The sequence below is a fragment of the Oryx dammah genome, unplaced genomic scaffold (genome assembly GCF_014754425.2).
Source record: "Oryx dammah isolate SB20612 unplaced genomic scaffold, SCBI_Odam_1.1 HiC_scaffold_12, whole genome shotgun sequence".
Lineage (NCBI taxonomy): Eukaryota > Metazoa > Chordata > Mammalia > Artiodactyla > Bovidae > Oryx > Oryx dammah.
The window spans coordinates 24,921,284-24,946,205 of record NW_024070196.1 but is presented as its reverse complement, the minus strand read 5'-3'; the positions used below and the strand labels follow the sequence as shown (position 1 = coordinate 24,946,205).

Genomic DNA, 24,922 nt, shown 5'->3' with positions numbered 1-24,922 from the left:
TCCTGCTGGGGACTTAATATCCTAAACCCAATTTTCCCCTCCACCAACACATCTTTAAATACTCCCTTTTGTTTCTGATGAGGGGGGGGAAGCAACTATCAAAAAATTGAAAACAAAACAAAAAAAATTGAAAACTACTCTACATCCCATGTAGACATCCCTTTACTTTTAAAACCTCCTCGTCATTAAATGACAGAGTTGTTTTAGTGGTTCTCCCCCTAATTTAGTGTTAGGGCAAATTGCCTAGTGGGAAAACATTCAATTTAGTGGATAATGAGAAATCTACTTTAAAGCAAGTCCTAAAGGAAACCTTAGAAAAGAACATCTCAAGTTCTGTTTGTTTTCTCTTGTCATGGCAAAACAACCATAGCCAGTTACTAAGAACCCGATCTACTTCATGTCTGAGTTCTATTACCCTCACAAATTTGAGAAGGAAAAATTGATCTCCTTAATTTTAAATTAAGAGATCCTCTTGACCTGTTCTTTTCCTATTCTCCATGGCACTTTTCACTTTCCAACACACTAGTTTATTTATTTATTACACACACACACACATGCACACACACACACACACACACACACACACAACAGCAGTTGAGAACATCTGTCTATTTTATTCATAATGTATGAATAAAACACCCTAGTACATCACGGTGGGGGTGAGTTGCCAAGCAGTGTTTGACTCTTTGCGACCCCATGGACTGTAGCCGCCAGGCTCCTCTGTCCATGGGGATTTCCAGCCAAGAATACTGGAGTGGGTTTCTATTTCCTTCCCCAGGGGATCTTACGGGACCAGGGATCAAAACCTCATCTGCTGCACTGGCAGGCAGAGAAGCCCCGAGTACACGGTAGGTGCACCATATGTATTTCCTGAGTGAGTAAATGAATTAATCAACCAACCAAAATGTCTTGCCATTTTTCATTTCAAATTCCAGTCACATGGCACATTACATGTTATTAACTTTGGAAGGACCTTATAGTTGATAAATTTGAGTTCATAAAAGTAAAAGATCTAAATCTAGATTATAATACAGTTCTATGTAAGCACTATGTAAACACAACCTAAAGAAATGATCTTTTTGTTTTCTCTTAGGCTCTAGCTAAATATGCAAAATAAGTCAGCTGTACTTATATTGCAATATCTACATCTTAAAGATGTTTATTTATTTTTTATTAAACCTAAGCATCAATAGTGGGAAGGATTGAGATCTCAACCAAAACTTTCTTAGGGAGACATACCCAGTGGGACTAGGTGAGCACTAAGCGTATCTGTTTCAAGTGAAAAAATACTCATACTTAACTTGCTATTTCACTCAGAAGCTATCCAGGAAAGTAAATTATTCAAAAATAGGGAAGACAAAACCTGGGGCCCAGTTCACTTCTCCAACCCAAAAAGGAGACTATGGGTTAGCCTCCTATTTTAGCAGATGTTCATGCCTTCATTTTATTTTAAAAATGAACTTAATACATTTAGCCAACATCTCCTTGGGTTTCTAGAGGTTTGTTTCTATTTCAAACTCCAAATGCCTAAGAGCACTCATACTTCAGAATGCTGGAGAACTTACACCTCATCAAAAAAACAATAAATTTCATTGGAAAGTGCTTTGAAAATACTCAAGTTTAGAGAATTTATCTTACTGACTTTGGAAAAGGGCAGTGAAAAAAAAAATCTGAAGAAATGGTTTCTGAATTTCTTTGTCTGCTTATTTCATTTTGGAATTCATCATGCTTATATATCAGCTTGAGAGAACCAAATGATCCTCAAACAACTGGCCAGCAGTAAAGTGAGCATTTGCAAGGAAGCACATCTTCTTGAAAAGTATAAGCTACATATGGGCCAATAATTGCAGAGTAATTGAGTGCATTAAGATAAATAAACAAATTATGGTGGCAAAGAGGACAAAGCCAACAAACAAATAGGAAATACTGGAGAAAACATAAATTCAAAGTTAGGATTGCTTATTTCTCCGTGTAGTAGTGTGTAATGTCAGCCCTACACTGATAATTACTATCTTGATCCTGGGTAACTGTCCCATCTACTCAGCTCTCAGTGTTCTTCTCTATACATGAACAATTTGAATTAGATAAAAAGATTTTAGTTTAAAAGGGAAAGGGGTGTGGTATTTCACAAATTTCAGTAAGTAAATTAAAACAACAGGAAAACTGCAAGACACCAGGTCAGAGCTGCTTACCTCTTAGGCTCTCATTTCCACTATGCCTGCCCTCCCGCTGCCACTCCTACCCCATTTGTCTGTGGGTAACTTTCAGGAAACCCTAGATGTACTTTGTGAAAATCTCTGGAAGAAATGGACTGCTAACTTTCTTATTCTCCATGAGGTGCCACAGTATGGCTATAGATCATCAATTTAAGCTTATTCTGTTTTGCTACATCATTCATAATTGTATTATTGTTCTCATGAATATAATGCATTTAGAGTGGATAGCAGGCATAAAGAATAACAATTGTGTACTTAACATGCTCAAAAATAGCTATCCCACCTCGGGACAGTAAATCAAGAAAGTATTGCATTTTTACAACTTAGCAATCAAATCATATTTGCCTATAACTTTTATAACAGAAAATGTAAGGAGACAATAAAAATTTCTCTCTCTTTGGTTTGATATATAATTCTAAAAAATCTTTTCAGCATTAAAATTCTGATTTTAATATTAAATCAACTGCTAGGTGAATATTATACTCTTTCTAGTGTATCTTTATTTGATAACATTAAAAATAAACTTCTTAAAAATGTTTCAGAATAAACTTGATACTTAAAACACTTTTTTTTTTCAATCTAATGGAGTTTATTTCATGCTCTTATAGTGATGAAAAAAAAAGGAAGGAGTGGTTTAAAATGGGTCAAAGAGACAAAAAGCTAAAAAATAAAATTGTTAACCAACTGAAATATCTTCTATATACCTGCAATAAAACATGGAATTTAGCTGTGTATACTGCCACCTATAATTCACCAAACTATAACACATTTCTCTCAAATAAAAGAAGGAAATGCACAAATGCTCTTGAACACAATAAAAATTCTGCAGTGACTGTGTGACCATCAGCAATTTAAGACAGCACCATATTAAAATAATGTCCTTAAATGGCATAGCCTTTTTTTCTCTATCCATTTTATTCTTAATTATTACAGTTGAAATAAAACTCTAACTAATAACATTTCTGCCTTTACATCTAAAAACTCATCTTCATATGTGGGTAAAATTTAAGAACATAGAACTAAAAAGAGGAATTCCTATTACAATTTCCATCTATGAATCAGATCTCATGTTTCCATGCATGTATATCCTTATTTTAAACACAAAAACATTACATAGTTATGAGAATGCCAGCTAAATCCAAACTAGTCACTTAAGGAGGAAGAAGAGCAGGTTTTTAGAGGGGCCTTTATTTTTAAATTGTAATTAAAATTTCCCATCTCAACAGAGCTTATTTCGTAAGTATTATTAAAAAGAATCATGATAAAGAACAATAGATCTTTAAAATAAATAAATCATATAAATCATATGTTCTAGGATGATATCTACTCATTCCTGCCTTTCCAAGATAAACACAGTCTTAAATTATTTCAGTTCTATCGACACAAGAAATATAGTTAATCTGACAAGGAATAATACACTAAAATACAAATAAACGAAGAAACAGAAACTTTTAGAAAAATTCGAATGTGAATTCTGTAAGAAATAACCATACAACTTAGTTTTTTCTGAATTGTCAAAACTATCTATGCATGTTAGAAGCATTCTCAGCATTACAAAAGGACTCTCCACTAGGAATCTGAAAAACAGGTCATTATTTAAGGATTCTCCAACTGAGAGAGGGCTTCCCAGGTGGCCTAGTGGTAAAGTATCTGCCTGCCAATGCAGAAGACACAAGAGACACCAGTTAGATCCCTGGATTTCTGGATTGGGAGATCCCCTGGAGAAGGAAATGGCAACCCACTCCAGTATTCCTGTCTGGAGAATCCCATGGACAGAGGAGCCTCGTGGGCTACAGTCCATGTTGTCGCAGAGTAGAACACGATTGAGTACACAGCTGAAAGAAGCCTCTTCCTAGAGTTTCTAGAACTTCAGTATCAAAAACTGGGATTTTTTCTTTTTTTTTTTTTAAATCCAGCTAGTGGAGAAGGAAATGGCAACCCACTCCAGTGTTCTTGCCTGGAGAATCCCAGGGACAGCGGAGCCTGGTGGGCTGCCGTCTATGGGGTTGCACAGAGTCGACACGACTGAAGCGACTTAGCAGCAGCAGCAGTGAAGAATATATATAAAGGTTAACAATCCTAATTCCTTCTCTTTCCATTGTCAAAAGGGACTCACCATGCTGTTAACAGACATGTCTAACTTGTGAATCCTGGAGTTCCCTTCCAGAATCTGCCTGTGTTGTCACCATCAGCAGTTTCGGTGGAGACAGGCTACTGAGCAGCAGCTTCCAGAAGAGAATGACACCTCTGCTCTAGAAGCGCTTCCTGTTGCTGTCCCTTAGATATTTAGGGCTTTTTTTTTTTTTTTTTTCTCCTGCTTTCTGGAATAAATCTGAACAGGACATTAAGCACTTTTAAGAAACAACTAGAGGGATGTAAATCCTCAATATGTGAACGGTGGTTTCCAATTCTAAACGAAAAAGCGGTATGAAAAGGATAACCTCAGCAACTTCCCTCAGGAAAACAAAACTTTGGTACTGCGAGTTTTGTAAATGCCTGATTTACATAAGACGGAAACTGACCAATGAACAGCTGCCATCAATCCTGCTCAAGCCAATGAACTTACTGCTTGGACTCCGGCTACGCTCCTGCTGCAAACCCTCTACAGACTTGAGCCTGGGTTGCTGCCATTGGCATTTCCCAATTGTAGTTCTGCTGTTCTGGAATGAACTCAATTTCTAGTAATTCAAGCTTGACTCAGTTTACTTCATTATTCAGGCTGATAGATACTACTGTAGATCTAGTTATTCCATGGTTTTATATTTGAATTAATGCTCAAATCCACCCGGAGTTCATTTTTGTATATTGCATAAGATGAAAAAGTAAATCTTTCCTTTCATCACAGACATGGAACTTTTCCATTGTAAATGAAGCAAACATATAGTATACTCCAACTCTGATCCATCCTGTTTCACTGATACAGTTTAATATTTTCTTATATGGAAAAATACGGTTGTATCTACTGTGCCCTTTTTCTTTGTTATGTGTGTGTACTGTATATTTACACTTAAACCCTTTCATTCTGGTCAGCTAATCCTGGTTCTATTAGCCTGTGAAAAACCTCTCAGATTATTCTTAATCCTTCATGTATAAAATAATTATGACCTAATTACAGAATTGTTTCTAAAGTTCATCATATCTAAACCACAAACAATACAGGTCTGTAGGTTATGAAAAAGGAAGCTGGGGAATAAGAAAAGAAAAAAAAATACACATACTATGGTAATCAATAGTTCTTTTTGGAACTGGCATCCCTTCATTGCAGGAGACTGAAGAACAGAAGCTAAAAGCAAGACAGTGTCCCCTCTGACTTAAAATTCAGGACATTCATTGCTTTGAATCTATCAAGTCAATCAACCTTTCTTTTAAATTTAACCCCAAAACACTTATAAATTATAATATCTCCTGATTCTACCTATGGCAGCAAATGTCCTCCTATCTCAGTCATATTTACTTTTAACGTCTTAACATGCTTATCATGGGGGACTGCTTCTTAGCTTGCTATTCTGACCTTATAAAAACAATCAAACAATTCAGAATACTAGCCATTGTACTTATTCTAGTCATAGTTATACAGTCAACATAGTATATACAAAATAAGAGGAAAACTAGAAAACAGAACATTGTAAGTTGATAACATCACTTTTGAGTAGTAGCAGTTCTGAGAGAGAAGGAATGCATTTCCTGAGTTGTAAATGAGAGATCAAGTGTTTTGAACATACTTGTACAGTGGATTTTCCATTTTAATTTGGGTTTCTTCTGAAATAACCCACTTCAAAGACCTTTCTCAAATACGGATTATTAAAAATATAGCCTGTGGAATTGAGTATAACATCTTAGATATATTTTAAAGATGAATAAAGTGGAAAGTTAAAAGGTCAAGCATTCATTCATTTAGTCAGCACATCTTTATTAAGCATTGGTAATGCAGCCAACAACTCTATCAAAAGTGGGACCATTCAGCTGAATGTTTGTTAGGTTCCTTGGGCTTATGTAATACATGTCTCCCTTATTCACCTAGCAGAATGAAAACACGTTTTTGTTAAATTAGATACTTGGTTAGGTAGTCTAACCAGACAAGATTTTTAAAGTATTTTGAGAAAACTATCATCACGTCACTATTAAATTAGAAGCAGCAGCCAGGATTCTCAAATATATATGCTAATGAATAGCAATAATATTAGGTTTTATTATAATTCTAAGGCTGAGCACTGGCTATTAGCCCAATCCATACCAAAAGCATTACTCAGGTGTGAAAGCTAAATGAGGCTCTCACCCAACTCTGCTGACCTTAAATTTGGCCAAATTCTTGTGGGTGGGGATAAAGAGGAATAAATCCAATGACTCAAAATTGAAGCTGCCTTGGCATCATAGATATAAGTAACTGGGTCCAAAGTCAGGATGTTGGCCTGTAATTAAAAAGCTCAATTTGCTGTTTTTCTGATCTCCATAGAAAAGCTTTTTGCTATCACTATTTTCACTTCTTTACTGTGCAAGTCCCTCTCACCTGCTTTAGATATGTTTTTTTCTACTAATCTGTATAGTACTGTTGCCTTTAAAATCATAACACAAACTGCCCTTTTCTATAAATCTTTGCTTGTTTTTATTCTAGTCTTTTCTATATTTCCCATGCACTCAGCATTCATAGTCATTAGATGTTTAAATGTATTTTTATGCCATTTAATGAACTTGTGTAAATATTTTATATGCATTCTTTATTTATCAAATTGTGATGAATCCTGGAGAAATATATCCATGATTTACATTTATTTTCTATTCTTTAGGTATTCGTATGGCTCTGCTCCTATCACACCAGCACCAATGCGTTTTTGTTTTCTAAAAGTATGAGTTACTAAGGAGAATAGTAACAATAGCAATGCTAGACACAGATATAGCAAAAGAGGAGAATGATAAAGAGAAAGGCTTGAGGCTCAAAATTGGTCATTCTAATAAATTCATTCTATCTTAAGTGATTTTTACCAATTTGTTTTTAATCTGGAGAATTTTTGTACCCATTGACATGAATATCAGTTCAGTTCAGTTTAGTCGCTCACAAGAATATAGTAGTATGTATTAAGGAATTAGAGGTAAAATAGTGACTATATCAAATAAGAGTTTTTTAATCCTAAAATGTGGACTTTCTGGTGGCTCAGACAGTAAAGAATCTGCCTGCAATGCAGGAGACATGGGTTGGATCCCTCAGTCTGGAGGATTCCCTGCAGAAGGGTATAGCAACCCACTCCAGTATTCTTGCCTGGAAAATCCCACGGACAAAGGAGCCTGGCAGGCTACAGTCCATGGGGTCACAAAGAGTCAGACATGACTGAGTAACAAACACTTTCACACAATCCTAAAATGTTGATAATTATAGAAATAAAACAACAGTATTTTATAATGAAACACCATATTTTCATTTAAATGATTTTCTGAATCTACACACATGTTTTATCATATAAACTAAAACATATAGAAAATTTAAACTTATCTAGAAGAAAATTAAAGTGTTAAAATAAAACAACATGATTATGAAGAGAAGCTCATTGATTTTTATATTTTGATGTTTAACATTTAGCTAGTTTGATCATCTTCATTTATGATTTGCATTCTCTTTAAAATTATAATATCCTGCAAAACAAGGACAATGCAAAATTGTCCTCAAAGTAAATACTTTAGTGTGGATTTCGTGAAGGAAAAAAACACCAAGAAAATCAATACTAATTATTCTCAATAAATATTTAAGGACTATCTCATTCAAAACATCTTGCTATAATATTAGTTAAAATTTATTAAAAGTCTACTATGGGCTAAGAGTTTTACATATATCATTTCAATTTAAGTCTCACAATGACTCAACAAGGTCAATTTTTGTCATATTTTAACAGATGTTTAGGATGTTTAACACACTTTGATAATGTTTCAAAGGAGTTAAGTAATTTGACCCAGCTCAGATATTTGCAGAAGCAGGGATTTGAGCCCAATTTGGTTTAATTCTTCATAATTTACTGTATCATCACCCACCACAGTTAGGTGCCTTCAGAAATAAGTAACATATAGAACCTTCCTTGGAGGGCCTACATTACACATACTCTGAGTTATTGGGCACACTTCTAAAAGAAATATGTTACTTTTCTTCTATCAGTACTTATTACCAAAATAATACATATTTTATACTTACAGTAAGTAAATAAGATTCCATCATCTTCTTCCTTTGGTGATTTCTTCCTACATTTCAAATTGTTTTTAAGTCATTTCCTTTAATTTCCTGTAGGAACAAGATTATCAAATAAAGTTCATTGTTTGATTTTCAGAAATTTCAAATTTAGACAATCTTTTTGGAGTAACATTGAAGAAATTAGTATAAAAGTGATGGTTGAAATTTTGCTTAACAAAACACTATTTCCCTTTTAAAGATCAGTTCAGAAATATATACAAAAAAAAAAAGAATATTTGTGCGGTGTAAAATGGGTACATGTCTTAGTTCTTCCTAGCTTTTAACAATCTCTAATAAACTAAGTGAACAAGCCAGTACTTCTTGGACCATTGATCAACTTACTGTATGTTTCAGGAATGGATGAAGTAGAAGTGCCTTCCTTTTGGACATGGTTGTATTATCCGTTTCTATTTCCAGTCACTAAAATCCATGATTCCCATGTGACACACTTCAAATGTGAGAAAGAGATGGATGCTTCATAACCTCACTTGTAAGAAAGTTTTAATCTCCTAATAAATCTCAAAAAATTTTTTTTAAAAAAGCCTCCTCAAATATGTTTATGAACTCCTTGGCTCAACTCAATGAGGTACTAGCCATTTTGACTGGTCTAAAATCAGTACTTCTGTTTTATAAAATCTGGATTAAAGATGAACTTTAAAGATTGAACTCCATTATTAATCTGTAAATTAATTCATTTTTTGTTTTACCTCCAAAGTAAATCCAATCAGATAGACCAGAGGAACATCGTAGTGGAGCCTCAACCTGAGAGCATCAGAAGGCCTGGATTTGAATTTTGTATTAATTTGCTGAGTTATTTAAATGCTGAACATCCTGAGTATCATTTATCTATAATGTTGGGATGATATTACCTGTAGACATGAGCGAAAATACTACAACTTATCAAAGAATGCTTGACATATACTGGCTATTTAAAAACCACTTTGACCTAAAAAAAAAAAAAAGAAAGAAATTGCAATCAAATAAAGCATTTTACAGTATCGCATAGACAAGCCTATTTAAATAAGACATCATGGAAATCAGGTTTCTTATAGAAAGAACTATAGTAACCAGCCAAACTGAGAAAGATGTTTTTCTTAAACGGAAATATCTGTTCTACTATTTGGTCTGTTTACTATTATAATTCTAATTACCAATGTAATTCTCACTCTACATGTGATAGTGTCTCTGTGGTGCCTATCTCCAATAACATTTTCAAATCCTTTAGAAAAGAATGCTATGACTTGTAACCCTAATCACAATTTGAGTAATCTCACTCTGTATTCATAAAAATCAAGGGGCTTCCCCTTGATGAAAACAATTTATACTTGCCAGGCAAACACTAGTATTTTGCTGACTGTATTAGTGTCAAAAAAGAAGCAAAGTCACTGGGGAAGAAAACAGAATTCTAGACATCTTTTCTGCTACTCATGTAAACTTAATCAGGGCTTGCAATTAAATTTTTGAAATTGTTCTATATCATCCTTAATGTTTAAAGCTTCATTTCTACCTCTGGGCCCCATCAGTAAGTAAAACCCATATATCATCCCTGTTAGCTGGCTTTTTTAAATGTGATGTCTTATAGTTTTATTTATAATCCTAATCACATCATTGATTTCAGTAATCTTCAGTAAGAGTAATTATTAATGCTGTCAAAAGCAGAGGTTGGAATTCAATTTTTTTTCTTTTCCTTTAAAAAAAACCTGGATAATTAATATTAAGCTTAATAATGTGACTCTAGAGGAAATTCAAGTTTCCTATGATTGACTATGTAATACAGCAAAGATAATGTCTTCACTTAAACTTCTACACATACCCCAAAATACTTATATGAGCCACAAATGGTTAAAAAATTGCTAGGAGTAGTCACTCATAACACAGAAGTAACTAATTTTCTTTTTCATATGGGCACCCCACCAAATTCTATCTGATTGAGTATTTTTCTGTAATTTAAGACAACAATAAATCTCTCTTGTCTACTAATGCCCCCCAAACTAAGGCACGTGAAACTTTTACTAACTGAGGTGTGTCTTAAGGACACTAAGAAAAATTTAAAAATAAAAAACAGGATAAACCAATATAAAGAGATGAGACATTTTGAAGAAATCAGATTTTTAAATATCCAAGGCAATTTTTATAGAAGGATAAGATATGGTAATGCATTTTGATTTTCAGAAAAAGAGGTCATGATGTAATAAAGATTGTCATTCCATATCAGATCTCTTTATTTACATTCTGAAAGAAGGTGTGGAACAAAGCATAAATTTCCAAAGGATTATCTATTTTTCACTAAAAGACACAATATGTGAAGGAGCTGACAAGAATGTGAGTGTACTCAATGTTGATCATTCACCCCATACTCAGGAAATATATCTGGAAACAGTATCAAACACTATTGCCTGATTTTAAAATACTCCTGGACTTCTTACTGATCAATACCTCTTAGAGAAAGGATAAGAGTATAGCATCTGAACTGAAATAGTATTATTAGAAAATGATATTTTGAGCATTAGGATATATAATTTATGTTGCTTTCATTTGCTCAGACTATTGTAAAAAATCCATAAATCATTATCTTGTTCATGTATTGCTTAAGTGCAATTTGTCTTTCTGCATTAAAGGGCTGCTTCAGCTCATCAGTGCTTTTAATTCACTGTTTAGAGTTTAACAAAATGCTGGCCCTGTCTGATAACTGAAAAGACACTGAAATGTGAAGCCACATCAATATTAACAAGGTTAAACAAAATGGAGAAAACGTTTCTACACTGAATATCAAGTAACACTTAATAGCTAGTATTCTCAGTCCCCCAAACAGGTTGGTTTGGTCTCCACTGGGTTTAAAGCATTAGAACACAGTAACTAAAGAGTTACCTGAATGCTTATAATATATAACATGTATATGCTATAAATCTTTTCCAGCAACTCTCATGAACACTCACTCTCCTGGAGATGAACCAAAACAAACAGTATGGCATTGGTTCCAAAGCCTTGCCTTCCCACCTCTGAAGTTAGGTTACACTGCAACAAATAAACCGATTTCATGGTTACCCATAAGAGCTGCCATACAGTCCAGGTCCTTTGCGTTTGCTCTCTACACTGTGCTTGCTGGGAATAATAAGTGCAGTGAACCACCCAGCTCAACCCTGGCAGGGGTTTGGCATTTGAAAGACTCCTTATTGACAATTTAAATTTTTTTTCTTCTATTTCTTTTAAAAAAATTCTCTCAAAGCTCTGGGCACACTGCAATAATAAGAGGATTTAGAAACAAATTGCTTCCAAGTCAAGTTAAATCAGTGCAAACACTCATTCATCCAAATGCTAGTTAACAAACTTGTTTCCCTTCTGCCTTTCCCTGAAAAGGGCAGGGAGGAAAGCAGCCCCGTTAGTTTCAAAGTTTTTAACTACTGTGTACAGAAAACGTGACTGTGAGATTCTTAGCGCCCACCCTCACCTGCTGCCTTTACAGGACAATGAAATTAACGAAGATGGTTTATCATTCACACACCAACAAGGACTTCTATGAAGACTGATTTTGACAACCAACCCTCCAAATAATAGTAATAGCTGCTTTCCCCCATCTGTTTTAGGATACAGTTTGCGTTAGCCCAGAGAGTTGGCGCTCCTGGAGGGGGCGTGGGGAGGGAGGAAGGTTATGTTAGGGATTGATTCTCCCCGCCGGTTTCAGTTATGAGGGGGGAGGGGGTGAAGGACGCTGCATATAAGATATTCTGTACTTCAAAGAGGTCGTCAGCTCCACCACCCGGGCTGTTATTTATGTAATCACGGCCTCACTAAATTCTGGGGTCCGCCGAGTGAAAAAGCAAAAGGGGAAATGTGCTCCATTGACACAACAAGGAAGAAAGTACACGGGTTTTATTTAAGAAGCATTTTTTTAAAGATAAAGTTAAAGTGTTGTTTTGTTCATTGGGTGACGGGGTGGGGCTGTTTAATGATTCCAGGGTAAGGAGGCAGAGAAGGTTGCTAAAGCCAATGTCTGAATCGTGGCCCGGGACAACATATTGTTGCAATTACCCTTGGCTGGAACGACGTAGAGGGAGGCCGACCGAGGGCTTGTGCTTGTTCTTACAAGAGGAAGACCCCGTCGTCACCTCGCCGACTCCAGGGCGCCTTGGAGACTAGAAGTCAGAGAGGCGAGACCTCTAGAGGACCCCGGCCGGCTTCGCCGGCGCGGATCCTAGCCTCTGCGACCCAAGAAATCCTGCAGAGCCCCCAACAGGCCGGCCCAGCCGAACCAGAGCCCCAAAGCAAAATTCTCTGGCTTGTCCTGTGCCGCTTTCGCCGCTAGGAGACGCCTGTAACCCACGTTTGTGGAGAGAGTTTCCCTTTCAAACACAACTGCTATCAAAAAAAAAAAAAAATGCAGCTCAAGAATTACAGTGGATGTAGTGATTATTTACAGGCAAATCTGGCCATCTCTCCACGTTCTCATCTCCACCTCTGGAAGCTCTCTGGCTCTAAGCGAACGTCCAAAGTCTGCTCAAACTTCATCTACGTTTTGAGAACACAGCCCCCCTCCCGCAAACAGTTTCTGGATCTGCATTGTCATTCAGCCGCATGCTTCTCACACGCAAACACGCGCGCACACACAAGTGTTTCCGTACGTACAAATGAAATATTAGAAAATTACCGTCATTTTAAAAATGCTCCAGGATTATTCTGATGAGTCAGCTTGAAGACCTCAAAACATTTCATTTCAATCCTGCAGATCTAAGGAAAAATCAGGAAGAGGAGGGGGAGAAAGTACAGATGCAATGCCATTATTAATATTCAGATACACTCTAATCTCCTTTTCATTGATCCACAGGTCCTTTTAGAAACTGACGCTCCATTCTCAGCTGCAGACATGACGCTAAAATCATTTTAACTGCGGCGGTTTTCGCTTGGCTCTGGCCAATCGTCAGTTTACTGCAGCTGGAAAAGGATTAGCCATTTTTGCTGGCATCCTTTCCTTCCAACCGCTCAAAGGCTGGACCCATCTCCATGAAAGAGCCACTCCCCCCCCCCCCCCCCCCCCCCCCCCAGAGCAGCAGACAGACACTCGCGGGACTCGCAGAGGCAAGCCTCAGTCTATATTCCCGGCCATGGCCACTCGCCCTTCTTAATTCCCTGCCAGGAGGGAATGACAACATACCTCAGGATCGGATAAATGACTCTCCTTTTCCCGCAGGTTGTGGCGGTGTTACTCCCGGATCATTCATTACCAGGAAGCCCCAAGGGATCTTTCTATCTTATAGCATAAGAAGGCAACTGAACAAGGGCTGCATTGGTTGAATAAACAACCCCCTACAGCCCATTAATTAATACACATTACGCTTTTAAAAATCTTTTTGGAGAATTAACATTCAATCCACTCTAGCACTGAAGAGTTTGCGCTATATTTTAACTTCACAAGAACTGGGTGCGTTTACGCGCCTCTTTGCGCCGGCGCTTCGCCGAGAGTGAGCACTCGGAGCTCCTCAAGCGCATCCTTCGGGGCCCCGGAGGTGTTGTGGGGATGCTCCGCTGGGGCTTATACAGACCGGTGAGCGGAACCAGGCGGGATGGATGCGAGCGCCGTGGATGGATGTGCAAGCGCGTTCGCACACACTGGGGCCCCGCGTGTGCACGGCCCCAGCCCACGCACCTACCCTCACCCCCGCCCGCACACGCGTTCACAGCCGCCCCGCTGCCCTCATCCTGCGGTCTCGCTACAGGCTGGGCAAGAATCGGTGCTCGGGTCTAGTGCAGGGAGGAGGGGGAGATCGCCAATTGTCAGGAAAAGCAGAAAAAAGCCTGTGCGCGCCGCCGCTGCGTCGCACTTGGCAGGGGGAGGCGCAGGGATATTCGAGGAGCCTTGCAGCGAACGGGAGAGCTCCGTGCCCGAGGCCAGAGAGTCAGCGCTAGGCTGGCGGGCTGGAAAGCAGAGCTCAAATGAAACTCAGTCGTCGATCAAAGGGCTCACACCTCAAACCAGGTCCCTAAGCGAATTAGTCTTTTGGTAAGATACTGTGGATGTACGTTTAGGAAGGGAAGAGGCGAGTATAAAGCGTCTGCACGTCTACAGGAGCCGCCAGGGTTCATCCCTGGGCTTGCATCCCCTGGCTGTTTGGGACCCATCTCCGCTCCACACTCCAGCTGTCTAACCCTCTTTCCCCGCAGCCCCTTCAGACCTTCACACTTAGTTTGACACAGCCTACGCCATATCTGTTTTTAAATGTCCTGCTAATCGCCGCCAGAGTCCCTTACGTTGGTAACCCCAGCCAATTAGTGGCTCCTCTGCAACTTTTTCCTGTTTTTCTCGGTGACTTATTTTCACGATCAGCAGCAAGGAAAACACCTTAAAGGAAAAAGAATGTTAGCGTCACTGGAAACCCCGCTCCTGGGAGACGATACCGCTGCTGCTATTATGTTTTCGCATTTGCTGATGCAAACAGGGAAACCTCTCTATTCCCTCTCCGTTACCTGCGGCTGGGGACTGGGAACTTTCCGCGGCAGAGTCCCCAGCTAGCACCTCGGGACCTGCCGGGCTGTTCTCGCTCTCACACTCACACTCACCCAGGCAGCCCAGGCGCGGGTTCCATCCCGCCCGGCCCGGTTACTGCGTGACGCGCCTTCTTGACGGCCGGTTTGTCCAATTAGCTCTGACTCGGTGGGTGGTGCTCCTCGGCGATTGGTTGGCAGAATGAGGGCGCTGCGCAAAAACAGAGAAGCGGAGCGCTCGGAGCTCAGAAACTGCCAGCCGAGATCGCAGGCTTAGGGCTGAGGCAGGAGGAGGAGGGAAGAACTGAAAAGCAGAGAGACAGGTTAGAGGAAAGAAGAGGCTTGGGAAGGAAACAGCAAAAAAAGAAACTGCTCCTCACAGTTACTGAGAGGCAAACGACGGTGGAGATAAGGACAGAGAGAGGCAAGACTATGACAGCCAAAACAGACAAATAGAGCGAAAGAGGAAAAAATGGCAAGAACATCCATCCGGAGAAATGAAGAAAATGAAAGTTTTATGCTGCAGAGCCATTCTATGCTTTTCCGGCACAAAATTCCCTCGCTGTTTTTAAGCCCTTTTGCATTTGCCAGCCGTTGACAGTAAGAGGCATGTTCAGCGGTGCCAACAGCATCTCCTCTTCCTTCTCCTCTTCCTCTTCATCTTCCTCCTCCTTTTCCTTTTCCTCCTCCTTCTTCTCCTCCCATCAGCGAGAAGACAAACCGAGGACAGTCTTGAAATACCGAAATTTCCTCCTTGGGATTTGCCAGCGCCGCGTTGCGCCAAGACTGTCGGAATAAAGGACGCTGACTATTGTATTATTATTTTATTAATTGGTCAGTGGGAAGATTACAGATGAGGAAAGGGGACGCCTGTCACCCTTCCTGCTCTAAGATTAAATAATGAGGTTGAATTGGGGGAAACCCTAAAATGAAGCAAAAGAAATAAGATTTGTAAGGACAGAAAGCCACAGGAGCCCCCCCCCCCCCCCCCCAGCGCACTTTTTTTTTTTTTTTTTTTGGTTTTTTTTTTTTTTTTTTTTTTTTCGTGGTGGTGGGGGAGGTGATTGGGTGGCTGACTGGCTGCGGGAAGCTGCTTCCTTTCCCTTTGGAGATGATTGTGCTATTATTCTTTGCCTTGCTCTGGATGGTGGAAGGAGTCTTTTCCCAGCTTCACTACACGGTGCAAGAGGAGCAGGAACATGGCACTTTCGTGGGGAATATCGCTGAAGATCTGGGCTTGGACATTACAAAACTTTCGGCTCGCGGCTTTCAAACGGCGCCCAACTCTCGGACCCCTTATTTGGACCTCAACCTGGAGACCGGGGTGTTGTACGTGAATGAGAAGATTGACCGCGAGCAAATCTGCAAGCAGAGCCCGTCCTGCGTCCTGCACCTGGAGGTCTTCTTGGAGAACCCCTTGGAGCTGTTCCGGGTGGAGATCGAGGTGCTGGACATCAACGACAATCCCCCCTCCTTCCCGGAGCCGGACTTGACCGTAGAGATCTCTGAGAGCGCCACGCCAGGCACCCGCTTCCCCTTGGAGAGCGCATTCGACCCAGACGTGGGTACCAACTCCTTGCGCGACTACGAGATCACCCCCAACAGCTACTTCTCCCTGGACGTGCAGACCCAGGGGGATGGCAACCGATTCGCCGAGCTGGTGCTGGAGAAGCCTCTGGACCGAGAGCAGCAAGCGGTGCACCGCTACGTGCTGACCGCGGTGGACGGGGGAGGAGGGGGAGGCGGAGAAGGAGGAGGCGGCGGCGGCGGGGGAGGGGGCCTGCTCCCCCAGCAGCAGCGCACCGGCACGGCCCTACTCACCATCCGAGTGCTGGACTCCAACGACAATGTGCCCGCCTTCGACCAACCCGTCTACACTGTGTCCCTACCAGAGAACTCGCCGCCTGGTACGCTCGTGATCCAGCTTAACGCCACAGACCCAGATGAGGGCCAGAATGGAGAGGTCGTGTACTCCTTCAGCAGCCACATTTCGCCCCGGGCACGCGAGCTCTTCGGACTCTCCCCTCGCACCGGCCGGCTGGAGGTGAGCGGCGAGCTGGACTACGAAGAGAGCCCGGTGTACCAAGTGTACGTTCAAGCCAAGGACCTGGGCCCCAACGCCGTGCCTGCGCACTGCAAGGTGATAGTGCGGGTGCTTGATGCCAATGACAACGCGCCGGAGATCAGCTTCAGCACCGTGAAGGAGGCGGTGAGCGAGGGCGCGGCGCCCGGCACGGTGGTGGCCTTGTTCAGCGTAACCGACCGCGACTCAGAGGAGAACGGGCAGGTGCAGTGCGAGCTGCTGGGAGATGTGCCGTTCCGCCTCAAGTCTTCCTTCAAGAACTACTACACCATCGTGACCGAGGCCCCTCTGGACCGAGAGGCGGGGGACTCCTACACCCTGACCGTGGTGGCTCGCGACCGGGGCGAGCCTGCGCTCTCCACCAGCAAGTCCATCCAGGTGCAAGTGTCAGATGTGAACGACAACGCGCCGCGCTTCAGCCAGCCGGTCTACGACGTGTATGTGACCGAAAACAATGTGCCAGGCGCCTACATCTACGCGGTGAGCGCCACAGACCGCGATGAGGGCGCCAACGCCCAGCTAGCCTACTCTATCCTGGAGTGCCAGATCCAGGGCATGAGCGTCTTCACTTACGTGTCCATCAACTCCGAGAACGGCTACCTGTACGCCCTGCGCTCCTTCGACTATGAACAGCTCAAGGACTTCAGCTTCCAAGTGGAAGCGCGGGACGCCGGTAGCCCCCAGGCGCTGGCTGGCAACGCCACGGTCAACATCCTCATCGTGGATCAGAACGACAACGCTCCTGCCATCGTAGCCCCCCTTCCGGGGCGCAACGGGACTCCGGCGCGCGAGGTGCTGCCCCGCTCGGCTGAGCCCGGTTACCTGCTGACCCGCGTGGCCGCGGTGGACGCAGATGACGGCGAGAACGCCCGGCTCACCTACAGCCTTGTGAGGGGTAACGAAATGAACCTCTTCCGCATGGACTGGCGCACCGGGGAGCTCCGTACAGCGCGCCGGGTGCCAGCCAAGCGCGACCCCCAGCGGCCTTACGAACTGGTGATCGAGGTGCGCGACCACGGGCAGCCTCCCCTGTCCTCCACCGCCACCTTGGTGGTGCAGCTGGTGGATGGCGCTGTCGAGCCCCAGGGCGGGGGCGGGGGCGGGGGCGGGGGGTCAGGAGAGCACCAGCGCCCCAGCCGCTCCGGTGGCGGGGAGACGTCGCTGGACCTCACCCTTATCCTCATCATCGCGCTGGGCTCGGTATCCTTCATCTTCCTTCTGGCCATGATCGTGCTTGCCGTGCGTTGCCAGAAAGAGAAAAAGCTGAATATCTACACGTGTCTGGCCAGCGACTGCTGCCTCTGCTGCTGCTGTGGCAGCGGGGGGTCGACCTGCTGTGGCCGCCAAGCCCGGGCGCGCAAGAAGAAACTCAGCAAGTCGGACATCATGCTGGTTCAAAGCTCCAACGTACCCAGTAATCCGGCCCAGGTGCCGGTGGAGGAGTCCGGGGGCTTTGGCTCCCATCACCACAACCAGAATTACTGCTACCAGGTCTGCCTGACCCCCGAGTCCGCCAAAACCGACCTGATGTTCCTTAAGCCCTGCAGCCCATCGCGGAGCACGGACACTGAGCACAACCCCTGCGGGGCCATCGTCACCGGTTACACAGACCAGCAGCCCGACATCATCTCCAACGGAAGCATTTTGTCCAACGAGGTAAGGCTGAAGCGAAAGGACCACCATCTCTCATCTCCTCCATCCGAAAGCCTCCTCTAGCCCGGCCCTTGTATCTCTGGTGCACTGTGTATTTATTTTTAGGATATTAGCTTATTTGTATCTTTGTGGGGGCAGAAATGGAAAGCCGCCTCTCCCACCCTTTCCTGTGTAACTTAAACTTCGTGTTGTCCCTAATTTTCTGCGCTCCACCCTTCCACATTTATTTTCATCCCCCTCCTCTGGTGCTTTGCCACCTTGGACCCTTTTTCTTCCCTCTGGCATCTTTCCTTTAAAATCCTAGTCCCCTCACCCCACCCCAGCCCACCCCAGTCCTTTCCCTTCTTAGAAAGCTGGACGTAAAGGAGAAAGTGCCCGAGGGGAGAGGGAAATGCAGGGAGGGACCTTCTGGCACTGGCAAGGGTCTTTTTTTCTCTTTGCATTTGTCCCAAGCATAATAAAGTTAATTGTTTGGCTTTGTTTATCGATGCCTTCAGTCGCGTGTAAAAGTAAGCTATAGATTGTTTAACTTTGCACAGTTGTCTAAACTCGAATGCATGTTTTAGTGAATGAGTTATCAGATCCTTGTTCTCTGAACTCGGGTTGCAAAAAAAAAAAAAAGCCTTCAGTTCTACTCTGGACAGCATTTACAGACGTTCTTGAAGCCCAACGCCCACACAGTGTGAATTTGAATGAAGTTGCTTTGGCACAAACCCCTGTAAGCGTAAACTCACGGAAAGGCTTCAACAGTTCTTGTCTTACATATTCCTTTTAGCTAATAATCACCTTCTTGCCATCGTTTTTGATGAATCACTGCTGTTGGCTTTCTTTATCAAAGAATTTGGCTTGTCAATTCCGATTTCCTTCTTTAAGATGGAGAAGTGGCAAAGTTGAAAGGAGGGAGGGAGAGGGAGAACAGAGTTGATTTCTGTAAAAGAAAGTTTGGACCGGAAAAGGTGTGTGTGGGGTGGTGGAGGCGGGGAGGAGAATGCAGAGTGTGTTTGGAGGGGGAAAGAATTGGGGCCAGGAGGGAAGCGGGTATTATGAACTCCTTTTTTGGCAGGTTATTTTATTTATTTTGAGTCTTAGATATTATTCATTGACTTTCATGAATATTTGTACAGCTCATTTGTATCTTAAGCACATTTTGAAAATAAACAACAAAATAATTCCATAAAATATACAACCTTTTTGCTTATTGAGCGTGCTGTTTTTCTTGTGTCAACCAGTATGCACCTAAACACTTTTTTAGGCCACTGAAAGAAAGACTGCAGCATATATCTAGGTTGACTCTATTGGAGACAATAGTTTATGAGGGCCAGCTATGAGGTTATTTGCATTCTCTCCTTAAAACACACACACATACACACACACACACTTAAAATTGGCCTTTTATTTGTGTATCTTTTTAACCTTTACTGAAAATCTAGATATGCAAAATCTGCATATCTTCTTGCCTTTACTAGCACTAGTCTTTATAAAAACTAGTCTGAGGTCTTAGAAGAGCATAGAAATTCCTTAAAAATGTACACAATTACTTAAGCTACAAATAGTTCCTAGCCTCAAAATCAGACTGTTAGTTAAACCCATAGCGTTCGAATGCTCTTGATTTATTTATTTTTTTTCTAGACTAAACACCAGCGAGCAGAGCTCAGCTATCTAGTTGACAGACCTCGCCGAGTTAACAGGTATGGATTCCTTTTTTTTTTCCTAGCTTGGTATATAGACAAATTACGACCTACTAAAAGTAGGAATTAGGTATCTTATTCAATATAAAAATAGAAAATGATAAAATATTTCCAATTAGCACAGGACATAAATATTGATTATATTAGGTTTTCTAGACAATAAATTAAAAAATATTGGTGTGTTTCTTTTATATACAACCACTGAGTATATTTGAATATTTTGTCAGTTTACACTCCTACACTGCTTCTGATAATCTTTCTAACTATTCCAGCATATACATATATATCTGTCCTATGAAAATGATATAAGCATATGCTTAGCTCCAATCATAGAATAATGATTGAACTTTACATGCCTTAAGGGCTCAAACTGACTGCTGATGCTCAGTGTTGGAGAGTTAGGCTTCAGATTTTAAAAACTAGCTTTAAGCAGAAATCAAGAGCTATAAGCATCTGCAGCACCATAGGTGACCATGTGGTGGCAGAAGAATGTTTTCTGTGTTTCTTCAATCTTTTTTATTCTAATATTCACATTTTTGTACTTCTAGTTCTGCATTCCAGGAAGCCGACATAGTAAGCTCTAAGGACAGTGGTCATGGAGACAGTGAACAGGGAGATAGTGATCATGACGCCACCAACCGCGGCCAGTCAGCTGGTAAGTGTGATTAAAGGGCGATGCTGACTTTTATAGTGGATTTTTTAAAAATAAATCCTGAGAGCACGACGTTTTAGGTAGTTATTAGTGTTAGTAAACCTACAGAAAACTGGTATCATCCTATGCTGACAATTGTATACTCAAAGGGACTTGTAATACAGTCTAGTGTTCCTTTAGAGAATGAAAGTTAGAAATTCACTGTGGAATACGTGAGATCATGAAACTTTTCTTTTTTATGTCATGTTCTTTCCGGGAATTATATTGCATACAAAGGACATAGATTTCTCACCTGGTCCAGTCCCCAGTCTTCAGTCAATTAAGCTATTATTAGACTTGCTTATGGATGAAATAACAGAAGATGAATGAAATTGGTTGACCTGCACAAGGTCACAAGAGGATAAGTGGATGACTGGGAACCAAAATCCAAATTTTCTCATTTCCAGAGCAATGCATTTTACATATCACTGAATATTGAATGAGAGAAGGAATGGTGATTAAAAGTCATGAATAGATTGAAAGCAGGATTTCCAAAGCGGGGTTCTTAGGCTTTGAGAAATTAGTAAACATTTGATAATGTACATTTTCTGAAGCATTCCTCATATTTTCAACAGGATCCATGTTCAAAAGTTGATCTATGGGTATATTTGCATGTAAAGCTTGAAGGTATTCCCTGATGGGAGTTACAATGTGATACATATTTTTTACTTTGTTTTACTTTATTTTACTTTACATTTTTCCTGTATACATGTCCCCTTTAAGTTTTATAGATCCTGATAACTCTACTTACTAATAATTAAAGAAGTCACTGAAAAGAAATAAAATATGTACCTTAAAATAATGAGAACAATTTCAAAAGATTTGGATTTTCTTTCTACTTTGCATTTCAACTATGAAGGATGCTTTTTGAATTTTTTTTAAACTTTTTCTCTTTCAACTGAGTTTTGTGTTTATCTGACACATATAGCAATGCAAAGGCAAGCTAACTTGTGTCACTTCTAAAAAACGCCCATCTGTTTGGAGGTTCAGCTTCATTCACCTGAGCTTTTAAGGTTTATTTTGGTTAGTGATTAAGCCATAGGGAGATGGGGTTCTCATTTTCAAGGTAACATTGATCCTCGAGAGCACTCATTCCTTAACATACTCCATGGACCTCTGAAAGGTGTTGAGGCAGTGTGTCAAAGGGCAGTACCCGCCCCACCGTCGCCTGGCAGCCATGGTGGCTGCAGGGCTCTCTCTTGGCTCATGTGTGGTGTGTCTGAGGCTGCCTTGGTCTTGGGAATCGCAGGCAGGAGGAGGGGGAGAAAAGACTGCTCAAGGGTCTCTTTATATTGCTGCAAGTCATTAATATGCAGACCTAATGAGACTTGAGAACTGCCAAGAATCCCCGGAGGTCCCTGCCCCTTGCGGGCCTTCACGCTAAGTGAACAGAGCATCTATTTAGTGTCTGGGAACCTGACAACAAACCAGATCTTGCCAGAAGTTTATATTTGAGTACAAAGTCCCTTTCATTTTTGGCTTATATATGACATATGATTTATTGTTATCTTTTAAAAGGTGTACGTTTGGAATTGCTCATTCCTTTTTTCAGTTTCTGATTTCATAGTCAGCCTTTTAAAGCTTTTGAAACAAAATGTTTAACATTTAAAAAAAAAGAGAAAATTCCCCACTGCCTGTTTCCTTGTGGATGTATTTTATTCCTTTCCCACTCCCCCTTACTTTTTTTTTTTTTCTGTAGCACTCCAGTCTCAATGAACATTTCAATTAGTTTAGTTCCTCAGACATAATGAGCCATAATAACTTAACTGAAGAAAGAGAAAGGAATAAACATCTGCAAAAAGTGCTAAATTTGGAAGATGGATGGGAATATGTTCTTATCAATGTGCCTTCCCAGCGGCTCTTTTATTTCGCAAGCACTCAATGTTGCCATTTTGGTAGGATTACTTACAAATTATTTGAGATGTCAAAACATTTGAAAATGTTAAATGCTAAATTGTGTTTGGAAAACATGTATAAAAGCAGGGTAGTTTTCATTTTTCTTATTAAAATGGCAAATTCTTCTTTTCTGTCTTTAGGTTTTTAACATGTAAGAGTATTACAGAGTTAACAATCTGTGGATCTATTTCATTAGCATTTATAGGATTGCCACAACATACTGGGCATAGTGATAGCTGTTTTTGAATTGTATTAACACACTTGTATTAAGAAATAATTACACATTTGTGTGCTGAATTGCTGTCAGATTTAATATATCTAGTTTTATTGTTAAAATGATTCTGCATTGTTTACCTTTTAAAGTATAAAACCCTAAATGCAGAGAATTAAGATGCCTTTACTTAATGACTTTTTTCCAGTCCATTCTTTGTTGTGTACTATAAACTTCACACCAAGTAGCTAGAGTTAATTTCCTAAAAGTTAAGCCTATCTCAGGCAAACAGTTACATCTGCTTTATTTCCTTGTACAACCAGATATTGATGATCTTCCAATTTTGCAATATTTAGAGAATATTCTTCATTACACATCTGTTTCCAGGGTTAGGGTATGAAAAACTTTTGAGCTAATAAGCAAATCCCACTCAACTTTAGGTTTTAAAGGGGAAAGTTAGACTATCATGGAAAAACAACACTGAAAAGACACGAATTCTGAATTCTCTAGTTTAAACCTCATTTCATGTTACATAGCATACACTATTTAGCTTAGTTCTTCACCTGTTTAAGCTTCCTAAGTCTTTATTTATTCCCACTTTCATTTTCTGTGTTAACATTAATTTGTATTTATTTATTTGGATATGCCTTCCGTTTATTCTTCTATGAACAGTTTTCTTTTTTGTTCTTTCTCCCTCCGCCCCACTTGCTTTTCTCCTCTCTAAGCCATTTGCAGTCACCAATTTTGTTCATAGAAGGGCTTTAAACACGGAGGCAGCTGCACAGAGAGTCACATAAGCTTTTTCAGTTTCCCAGTGCACCTGGCTCCATGTGTGGAACTCTTCGACTTGACCACTGGTCTGTGGCACTTTCTTTCTATAGCCTTGTCAAGGTGCTTTCCGTTTTTTTCAGTGCACTATTGATGTATTGGTTAGGTATGGCAGAAGTCCAAGGAGATGTGGTAAATGCTTGCATAAACCATCACAAGGGGAGAAACTGATTAATCACAGCTTAAATAACCAAAAAAAAAAAAAAAAGAAAAGAAAAAAGCCAAAGTGAACTTGAAACTGGTATATGTTCAATTTTATAATACCGTTAGATTAAAAGATAGATTTTTTTTGTCAGATTTAAATACTGATACAACATTTTTAGCTATATAGTCTTAAACATTTTAGTATTATTGGAGGTAGATTTAAGGAGATCTATTTAGCTGTAAGTAGTTGTTTCCCCCCACCCATTTATTAAGTACTTACAATGTGCACACTAAGATTAAATTTGAATTTATTTTTAATAATTGACCTTCTTAAAATGTATATCGAAGAAAACCTTCATAAGTTAATGTTACTTGTTATAGTTTACCTGAAAATTTTCAAATTTCTCTTCTAAATTTTTCTTTTATTTAAAAGGCATGTTAGCTTCTAAAAGTGTTTATTTCTTAACTAATTATTATGAGACTTGTACGTGACACATGGTCAAAACTTGACTATAAATTTAAAAAGTGATTTATATTGTCGGTGTCTTCATACTAGTAGAAAAACATATAGCATGAAATAAATTAAGCCATTGTACTACTACCGCAATATCAATATGAATTTTCGGCCTGTCATAAAGTTAAAAGTTTCCCTTTCTCAACTCCAATAAGAATTTAGATATTGGCAGTTAGCTTCTGGCTTTATAAATAAGGTGAATTTATACCATAGTCTGAATAAGCAAAAGCTTTTTGCTCAGGTTTCTGGTGAAAATATGAGCTACAACTAGGTAATGCAGAGACATTTACAATTGAAAAAGATATAAGAC

At 40.6% G+C, this 24,922-nt stretch overlaps 1 protein-coding gene and 1 long non-coding RNA gene across 4 annotated transcripts in view; one reads left to right on the top strand and one right to left on the bottom strand.

Annotated features, from left to right (window-relative positions):
- Positions 1-576: 576 nt before the first annotated feature.
- Positions 577-14,982, bottom strand: LOC120870937. 3 transcript variants are annotated; one of them, XR_005722902.1, is made up of 5 exons: positions 14,887-14,982; positions 13,073-13,152; positions 8,392-8,478; positions 4,333-4,548; positions 577-870 (listed from the first exon to the last, which is right to left on the bottom strand). It is a non-coding gene; the product is annotated as an uncharacterized LOC120870937 (long non-coding RNA). The 3 variants fall into 3 exon arrangements; XR_005722901.1 differs by lacking the exon at positions 14,887-14,982 and adding an exon at positions 13,577-13,807; XR_005722900.1 differs by lacking the exon at positions 14,887-14,982 and having other exon boundaries at positions 13,073-13,566.
- A 134-nt stretch (positions 14,983-15,116) lies between these two features.
- The window catches only part of PCDH10 (protocadherin 10), a 45,884-nt gene continuing 36,078 nt past the window's right edge, over positions 15,117-24,922 (top strand). Inside the window, exons 1-3 of the mRNA XM_040250507.1 lie at positions 15,117-18,643; positions 20,270-20,328; positions 20,877-20,983. Coding sequence (XP_040106441.1) covers positions 16,016-18,643; positions 20,270-20,328; positions 20,877-20,983 — 2,794 coding nt within the window. The 5' untranslated portion in view covers positions 15,117-16,015. The remainder of the gene's footprint in view (positions 18,644-20,269; positions 20,329-20,876; positions 20,984-24,922) is intronic.